The 10,311-nt window shown below is 35.4% G+C and overlaps 1 protein-coding gene across 1 annotated transcript; it reads left to right on the top strand.

Moving 5' to 3' along the window:
* Positions 1-3,996: 3,996 nt before the first annotated feature.
* On the top strand, positions 3,997-4,927 carry PRPS1L1 (phosphoribosyl pyrophosphate synthetase 1 like 1). Its single transcript, XM_028119582.1, is given in 3 exon segments — positions 3,997-4,192; positions 4,195-4,743; positions 4,746-4,927. Coding segments are annotated over 3 exon segments (927 nt in total).
* Positions 4,928-10,311: the final 5,384 nt, after the last annotated feature.

Genomic DNA, 10,311 nt, shown 5'->3' with positions numbered 1-10,311 from the left:
TTTGTCAAAATGTAATTAACATGAGTATCTTTTCACTAATTTCATGAAACTAATATTCTACACAAGAAGAGAAAGATCTATCATCAAAACCTGCTTTAAAAGACTTTAAAATATTTCACATAAATATTAGGGAGATATTTCTCATTTGCAATTTACTAATTATGGAACCTCTTCATATACTGCTTCATCTATCATTGCAATTATATATTAGCACAAGTAACATCATTTTTGTTCCATGATTATTATTTCATACTAGGATTTTCAAGTTCTCCAGAATTTTTTTTAAATTTGAAAGTGTTTCAAAAATACCCTGATGAGTCTACAATAATACCCTTAGAATTAAAGTGACATTTCTGAATCAGAAAATTTTCTCCTTTTCTCCTATTTGTTTCACTCAGCTTTGTTTACCTAATCACTATCTTCACATCTATTGTATAAAATGACAGATTTCCAACTAAAAGCTCAGTAAACGCACACAGTAGTCAACTTTAATTGTAAAAAATTACAAAACAAACTTTAAAGCATTTCTACCAATGTAAAGCTCTGTGGGAAATTTTCTCAGAGTATTGTGGATAATTATTATGAGCAAAATAAATGAGGTAAGGTAATGTTACAATAACGATCTGGAACTGTGAGTCAAATGAGTAAGATTAAAGGCACAAAGAAACTCTTCCTAATAAACAAGCAGATAACTGCTGGAAAGAAAAATATGTTCCTTGTTTGAAATTAACTGCCAAACATTTTCAACCTACACAAAGCTGTCATAAAGGACATCTAAATCTGTCCTTGTTTGTAACATGTGTTGTGACAAGATTTGACAGTTTATCAAAGAACTATAATTGCCACCTAAACATCTAGCATTTTGTCAACTGCAAGTATGTTTAGTGAAAGCATCTATTTTACTTAAAATACAACAACTGTTTTTCTCCACTTTCTAAAAGAATTGACTGAATTTCTTTTCTCCTTAGCTGATCAAGCTGCATCAGGGCTCTCTCTTTGAATTATTTATGTTGGAATTGGGAAGGGTAAAAGAATAATCAGTAAAGCAAGAAACTATTTCCAAGGTAATATATATATATATTCTGGGTATTGACTCAAAAGACCTTCAAAATTTAGCAATTCTCACAGATCTGTAGAGATGACATTTAAAGATGCTTGCCTTGGGAAGGAGAAAGATAGGCATTTTCTCTATACCACAATTTATTTATCCAGAGTAATTTATTAAGGGATGCTGTCTTAAATACAGAGAATGTGTTCTTCAATAGGCATTATTCCTACCTGTAACTTCTGTTCGAAACAGCCAATGATAAGATAGATGTCTTTCTCAACCTACAGAGACCAAAGTAAGCAGGAGCTAAATCCCCTTGCAATAGATTCACATAACAGAAATGTCAGAGTAATAAAGATATTTCCATGACACTGCCAATCGTTCATTTCTTTCAGGAAATAATTTTTTAAAGAATTTTCCAGTCTCAGGTTTGGGGCTTTGCTCTTTGTTGTAGCTGTTTGATAATAAAAAAGTACCATTTTTAGGCAAAATTTTCTGCATGACTTTTAAATTTTTCCTTCATTCTCATAAACCTCAAAGAAAAAATGATACAGTGAGAAAAACCCTATTTGGAAATTCAGGAATCCCATATTTTAGTAGACACTCTGCCTTTAATTAGCTGTTTGATCCCAGACAAGTTGCTTTATTTTTCTGGGCCTCGGCTCTCTGTCTGTCAATTGGGTTGTTGGACTGGAAGGTCTCGAAGGCCATTTCCATCTTTAACATTTTATGATTTTAGACAAATCCCTGGAACTATGAGGTGTTGCAACAGCCAGAACTTGGAGCAAAAATAGCAGCAAGACAAAAATTTCTCCTACTTAACACCTCAAGGAAAATGCAACCAACTATGTGTTTTTAATGTTTACATTAGCATTCAGTCCTATTTAGGTAATAATAAGTCTATTTAAAAGTCTGTTTTGTTTTTCTTTAAAAAGTGAAAAATGTGTGACACATTGAGAACACTAAGAGAAAAATCATTTTAATTGAAGCTGCAAGTACTTTTTAGTGCTGCTAAATTAAGCCACAGAATTTTCTTCAGAAATCACTGTATGTAGTCAGGCTGAGGATGAGAATTATACAGTATAGATGGCTCTGCTGATTTTATGATAGGAAGGAACATGAATGGAGGGTTGTGGACAGATATGAGCTGACCATGCACTGTCAACCATGAAGAGTCTGAATTGAGGACTGGGGAGATGTTGATGTTGGGGAGAGATGTGACTGGATCAGCAGCAGGACATTTTGATTTAGTCTTTTTGACATAGCTGTTTACATGGCTTTATAATAATAGCACATTTAATATAAATACTTTTTTTCCAGCAAAGTAATGTGTTTCACAGATATTGCCAAATCTTACCCATTTCTGTTGCCTAATCCAATTCCTGAGCTTATCCCATCCGTGAACCCAATCCAGTGGGGGAACTTGAAAGTGGGGTGTGAAAATATATTCGACAAATTATTTAGTAATTTCAAAATACAAAAAAATGGTTATTTGATTTTAGGCTAAATCAAAATGTTTCAGAACCAAATGTCAGACACACAATTAGCAGGATAAAAGTGTATGATCTATATATGATGCCTCCATTATTTTTATGACAGAGTTTGCTATTGAAATTCCTGGTATCTGTGGTCCCTTCCACTTCTTTCCCCATTACTCTAACCCCCAATGCACTTTAGAAGCTATGTACTCAAAATTTGCTAACACTTAATCATCTTATATATTTTATTAGTGTTTTTTTAATTATAAAAGTAATGGAAGTTCAAATACTACATTGATAGATGGCAATAAAACGTGACAGTCCTCCTTCATCCCAAACTCCCAGCAACCTATTCCCCTCTCCAAAGATAATCATAATAAATAGAACCTCCACAATGATTTGATGTTTTGACTATTGCTTACTATTAAATACATAAATTTCATATTATGCATATCTTTTTGACTGGGTTTTTTACATTTAGAAATATCTTGGGGATATTTCCATATGACTACACATAAGTCAGTTTCTTTAGTGGCTGCTTATTTGATAATTTACATTATATGATAATACATTACATGGTAAGTTACCGATTGATGGACATTTATTAGTTTCCAGATTTTGCTATTATAATTCTAGAGAGATTACTATTTGTCAAGCACCATCTTGTATTCTGTAAATGGTACAACACTTGACACACAGAATACCTCAGGAAATATTGACAGAATGAATTAATACAGCAATAAATAACATTATCATTATATTTTGGGATTTTGGGGATATCTGTGAATATCTCTATTGAGTAGATTCCTAAAAGTAGATACATCCAGTCAAAGGTTATACAAAATTTCCCTTGCAAAATTTACACACTTACACATTCTATTACAATAGAGGAATTATCTATCTTACAGTTTTGGCCCACCTGATGTGTGAAAATGATTGGCATTTTCCTGATTACTAGCATTTTTTCATATGTTTATTACTTCCTCCCCTACACACCCTCCCCCCCAACCCTGGGAATTTTCTATTAATACTACTTCCAAACTGTTTTGGTCATCTTTTTCCTCACTCGATTGGAAAGAACTCTGCCTAAAATATATTTTAGACATTTTCTCCAGTCTGTAACTTCCCTTTTAAATGTAAACATCTTTTACGCTGCAAAACTTTTACATTTTTATGTGTTTCAATTTGTTTTGCAGCCCTAGGAAACTACTACAGGCACCAATAGAAGAAAAAAAATCCATGAACTGAAGAAGGACTTGATTTTTTAGTTTAAAAGTGTGAAGCGGGCGCCAAACGGGAATTTTTTTCTAAAGACCCGAGCTCAGTGTAGAGCAGCTCGCAGCCGGAAGTGGGACTGTAACCGCCCTGTAAAAACCGGAAGTCCTTCGTTAGTCCATGGTCTGACGTAAGTTGGGATCCTGGCCGCAGCGGTGATCCCTGGACGAAGAGTGCCTGGAGTGATCGACCAAAATGCCAAATATCAAAATCTTTGGTGGCAGCTCCCACCAGGACTTATCTCAGAAAATCGCCGACCGCCTGGGCCTGGAGCTAGGCAAGGTGGTCACCAAGAAATTCAGTAACCAGGAGACCTGCGTGGAAATTGGCCAGAGTGTGCGAGGACAGGATGTCTACATAGTGCAGAGTGGTTGTGGCGAAATCAACGACAGCCTAATGCCTGCAAGATCGCTTCATCCAGCTGGGTTACTGCAGTCATCCCATGCTTCCCTTTTGCCGGGCAGGATAAGAAACATAAGAGCCGGGCCCCAATATCCGCCAAGCTTGTGGCAAATATGCTGTCTATAGCAGGTGCAGATCATATCATCACCATGGATTTACATGCTTCTCAGATTCAGGGCTTTTTTGATATCCCAGTAGACAATTTGTATGCGGAGCCAGCTGTCCTGAAGTGGATAAGGGAGAATATCTCTGAGTGGAGGAACTGCATTGTTTCACCAGACGCCGGTGGAGCTAAGAGAGTGACCTCCATTACAGACAGGTTGAACGTGGGCTCTGCCTTGATTCACAAAGAAAGGAAGAAGGCCAATGAAGTGGACCGCATGGTGCTAGTGGGAGACGTGAGAGATCGTGTGGCTATCCTTGTGGATGACATGGCTGATACCTGTGGCACAATCTATCATGCAGCTGACAAACTTCTCTCAGCTGGAGCCACCAAAGTTTATGCGATCTTGACTCACGGAATCTTTCCTGGCCCGGCCTTCCTCGCATCAACAGTACATGCTTTGAAGCAGTAGTAGTCACCAATACCATACCTCAGGAGGATAAGATGAAGCATTGCTCCAAAATACAGGTGATCGACATCTCCGTGATCCTTGCGGAAGCCATCAGGACAACTCACAATGAGGAATCTGTTTCCTACCTGTTCAGCCATGTCCCTTTATAATAGAATAACTTTGAGGTATTCTCTTTTTTAAATAAAATAAGGTAAAATAAAAAATAAATCATACCCTGCCCGTTGTTTTTCCTTGGAATTTGATGGAAAGTGCAGTAGAAGACCCAGCTTCCTCGGGTGTGACTTTCTGCACCCCACCTCAGGTATATTAGAGTTTATCTTAAACTGAGGAAAGACAGATTGAGGATAATTGCTGGGATTTTTCTCTCTGGGTTGTCTCATTCTGGCTTCTTTGATTATTTTCTGAACCTTGCAGGTTTAACTACAGTTCAGCTACTGATTTCAGACTTCAAGGGTGTTGTGTGGAGGTGTCTAAAAGTGATTAGGGAAGTTTAGAGTATGTGTGAATGCTTCAGGATAACTGGCAACTTCAGCCAACCTGATCCACCATCCTCACCACTACCCTTTCCTACCATCCTCTACTCCCTTTTCTTCCTCCTCCTCTGGGTTGCTCCCCCTCTCATTTGTCACAAGTTCTTCGAGATTCATGCTACACTCCCTGCGAGACCAGAGTAGCAGGTTTCAGTTTGAACAGCCACTGGGTAGAATCATGAGAGGAAGCTGCAAAGTGCAGCCAGTGCTTCTGAAGAGGAAGAAGAGGAATCTGTCACTATCTGTTTCGAGACTATATATATGGGATTCTCCACAGTTGGGGGGGGCAGAGAGGGAAGAGGGATAATCTCAAGCAGACGCCCCACTGACTGCAGAGCCCCCTGTGGGGCTTGATCTCAGGACCCTGAGACCATGACCTGAGCTGAAACCAAGAGTCCAACACTTAACTGACTGAGCTACCCAGGTGCCCCTGTATCTGTAACTTTTAGTTTTACCTCCAACCACCCTGACCTCTTCTGGGACAAATATCCTGTTGGGTCCAAATGATCAGTGTGCCAGTCTTCTGGAAAGCAAATCCACTTCCTGCTATGCAATCTCTTAACATTTGCATTAGATATTTTTGCTGTAGCTTAATCTTAGCCTACTGCCACCATGATTGTAGATTTTAGGTGATGTTATAGTGCCTTTTGATTAAGCATTTACCTTTGTCCTTCTTGGTTGGCATCTCAGAGGACCTCAGATTTATATTTAAAAATTGGTACTGTTGTCTTCCTGTTGGGAAAACTAATAAAATGTCTGCATGTATGTGGGAAAAAAATACACATCTGGACATATCATGAAATTTCTGATCTCCAAGAAAATGCAGACAGGTCCTAAAATCTCCTAATATATAAAACATAAACAGGGTGATTTTAAAGGAACAGTATTCAGATTACTGTTAGATTTCTCATTTGATCTCCCCAGCAATAAGCAAAATGGAAAACAATTTTTGCATTCTGAAGGACATTACTTTCAATCTAGATTTCTTTCCCAAACAATCATTTAATTTTGAAGGCAGCATTAGGGCATTTAAATATATTAAAGGACTCTCGAACTTTACCACCATGAATGCTTTCTGAAAATATCACTTAAGCATACTGAAAATTAAAAAATATATACAACTAAGAGGAACGCATGAATTAAAAGAGATAATGGTGAAAATGATATAATAATTTTTCATGAAGTTATTATGAAGATTATCACAGCTATTAATATAAAATTCACATAAAAATGGAACCACAGTATAAAGTGAATTATTTTAAAAATCTATAAATAAAATACCAGATGATATCCACAAAGCATGGGAGGTTAGGAGACGTTAGGGTTGGTCTAAGTATATTAATAATCTTATCTAGTTTGGGAAGGAGGTACGGACACAAATAATTTACATTATAGAAAAAAACTGTGTTTAAATATGTTTTCTAAAATACAAGGACAAGCAAGATAAAAATGCAATGAATTACTTGAAAATTCCTAGACAGAAAAAAAAAATGCATCATGGCAATTATAATGGCATAATGGCACAATAAACAAAGTAAAAAAATCCAGCTGAAGATAGGAAATAAATAAGGAAGAAAATATAGCAAATAGCAAATACCAAATATATGTTAAACTAAAGTCAATGCATTAGCTAGAGTCAAGATGTTAAATTAACTTTATGAAATAAATTATTAGATTGGGTAGCAAAATTATCTAATGATAAGCTGTTTACAGGAGATAAACCTAAACAAAAATTTTGATAAAAGGATGATGAAAAATATATCAAGTAAATGCTCACAGAGAGAAACAAGGAGGGATTTTCAGTCAAAGTAAACATGGAATATGTTTTGCTGATTAAACCCCTCCAATAAGTTACAACCATCAAGTATCTTTATGCAACTAACAGCTCAACACTGAAATATAAAATGAAAAACAAGTGAGAGTATGAGGAGAAATGTATAAATTACATTAACAGGGAAATTTTAACAAAACTCTCATAAATAACCAAGATATTTTAATAACTACATATGGAAACTAAACAGATAATTCACATTTTCCAGCATAAATTCACATATTTATAATATTAAAACTAGTAATAGGTCATCAAAAAGTCTTCATACATTTTTGAAAAAGAAATTTACATAGACCGTATACAGTAAAGAGGATTTACTACAGTCGTCTTGACAATCCTGTGGAAAAATAGAACTATCAGTAAAATAGGAATAGAATGAAGCTTGCTTGACCTGATGAAATCCACTAGAGACAAAGATATAATTAATGCATTCCCACTACAATCAGTCAAATTTCTAAGCCAGTGGAATAAGGCAAGAAAAAGAAGAGAGCGATATTGGAAAAAAAAAAAAGTCAAAACCGTCCTTATTTATAGATGTCATTATTGTCAACAAGAAATCCAACAATCAAAAGAAAATCTGTCTGTTCCTACAGGAGGTCAGGAGAGTGACTACACAAAATAAAGTAATTGCCTCTCCTAAATACCAGCAAAACATAATTTTAAAATATAATTGAAAAAATTGTCTCACAACCTAGAGCAATAAAATCTGCAAAATAACCAGTAAGAAACTCCCAACACTGTAGGACTGGTATGAAAAAAGTTTGCTAAAGGATATAGAATATATGAACCTGGAGAGGAAGAACAATTGAAAGTTTCCTCAAATCATCTAGTCAGTATAACCCCAATCAAAATCCTAAGAGGATTAAAAAAAAAAAACCAAAAAACCAAACTTGGCAAGCTTTTCTTGAAGTTCATCTAGAAAAATAATTAATAAAAATATTCAAGATATTTTTCAAAATGTCTTGTATTATAATATATCAAAATATTATAAAGCTACAGGAATTAAGACTGTTGTGTTGATGCAGGAATGAACACATAAATCGATAGTACAGAATTTAGATTCCTGAAACAGACCTATGTACACTTACAGGAATTTAGTATACCCATACCCTTTTTAATGGAGGGATTATGTTACCGGAAAAAGAAGCATAACTGAATCAATTCTCTAGGAGAATCACTATCACAAAGTCTCTATGGAGATGATTTCCTGATATCCTGCCTTGGCAATCACTCCTGCAATCTACTCAGATTCTCTGAAATGGGGATGAGACTCCTGCCACAATTTTTTTCCTTAGGTATCTTCATGTAATTGTTGGTCAATCCAAATGATAGTGATGCTTATAATGGGCTCCTTAATGTAAGTTGACACTGACCAATATCTATCTTCTTGATGATCTTAACTTCCTGCTTACTTGATTCTATTCTGGAAAGCATTTCCAGCCTCTTCAAGATTTCTACTTTAAGTACCATTATAACTCTATTACCTTGTATATATGAAGTATACCCAATGTTATTTCCACACATTTAACTAGTCATTTTGGACAAACTGTTCTCAGAATACCAAATAAATGAAAGAGAGGCCATAGCATAGTAAATAACTCACATAGCAGAATATATTCATCCCATGGTTAGCAAAGTAGCAGATTCTCTGGCTGAAAGCTATAGTGTACTTATGCTTATTGGTCAAGAACTGTTTTATACAGCCCAGCACACTACATACTAGCTTCTATCAGATGAGAGCTCACAACAGTACTTAGAAGCTGAAGGGGAGGAAATGTGTGTGTGTGTGTATATATATGTGTATATATATATATATACACATATATATATACATAGAGAGAGAGAGAGATGGCCCTTGAACAAGCTGAGAGTTAGAGGTGCTGACCCCACACACAGTCGAAAACCCTCTTATAACTTCTGACTCTCCCAAAACTAGTCTGATAGCCTACTGTTGACCGGATGCCTTACCAATAACATAAACACCAAATTCACACATATTTTGCATATTACACATACTATATACTATATCTGATAATAAAGTAGACAAGAGAAAAGAAAATGTTATTAAGAAAATCATAAGGAAAAGAAAACACATTTACAGTACCGTACTATTTTTATTTAGAAAAATCCACATGTAAGTGGATAAGCAGTTCAAATCTGTGTTGTTCAATGGTCAGCTGTGTATCTATGGGGGGTGTGTGTGTATGCATATATATATATTTGTGTATATATTAAAATTAATTTTGCCAAAGTGTCAGTCAATCAAATATGCATATATATGACAAAATTGGCATATCATGTCATTAGATATATAATGTACTGATCAATCAATGATGCTGGATAACTATTATTTGGGAAACCAGGTTTTTCTAATCCTTAAATGATGCATAAAAATAAATTCCAGGAGAAATGGTCATAAAAAATAAAACTGTAAAGCACTGGAAGAAAATGTGGAGTAAATTTTACGCTCTTGTAATGGAGAAGGCAATATACTGTATAACCTTTCAAGCCTAAAAGCACACCTTGAAATTTTACCCTCTCACTTTCAAGAACTACACTCAAGAATTATCTCTTGTGGTAAAATTCTGAAGTCTGTTGGTCTAAAGGTAGAGACAGTCATAACGATTCTACTGCTCTTTAATATATTCATTAAATTCATTCAGTCCAACAGACTGATCATAGATCATTACTGTTCTCAATACCCAATACCTCTCTGAAGGTTTTTTTAGAAATTTGCTACAAGGCTTCCCTTTTGAGGATCCTATCTATCTTCCTGTTTTTTCATTCTATTAGGATTTATTGGCAATTGGTTTCCATATATTTTATATCACATGGGAATTATTTACTTTTCTGATCTTTTGATGGTTTCCCTTCAGGCTATGCTTTTGTTTTATTTTATTTTATTTTATTTTATTTTATTTTACTTTATTTCTGCTGACCTTCCTCATTCTCCTTGGCATTTCTGAAAACCATTACAAGATTGATAACTATTTTCTTATTAAGGTGCCCTTTTTTACCTGACTTTTTATGACACTGTACTACAGGGGCTTTTCTCCCAACTCTTGGTCCTTCTCAAACTTCTTCCCCACCATCCCACTGATCCAGCTCATTCTCCGCCACCATAGGCAAGACTTAAGGGCCAAGGCCTCTCTATATAACTAATATCTAAGGT

Source organism: Eumetopias jubatus, unplaced genomic scaffold (assembly GCF_037043125.1).
Source record: "Eumetopias jubatus isolate StellerSeaLion01/CBP00866 unplaced genomic scaffold, mEumJub1_p1.0 scaffold_14, whole genome shotgun sequence".
In the NCBI taxonomy this organism is placed as follows: Eukaryota; Metazoa; Chordata; class Mammalia; order Carnivora; family Otariidae; genus Eumetopias; species Eumetopias jubatus.
This window is presented reverse-complemented; position numbering and strand designations above follow the sequence as displayed.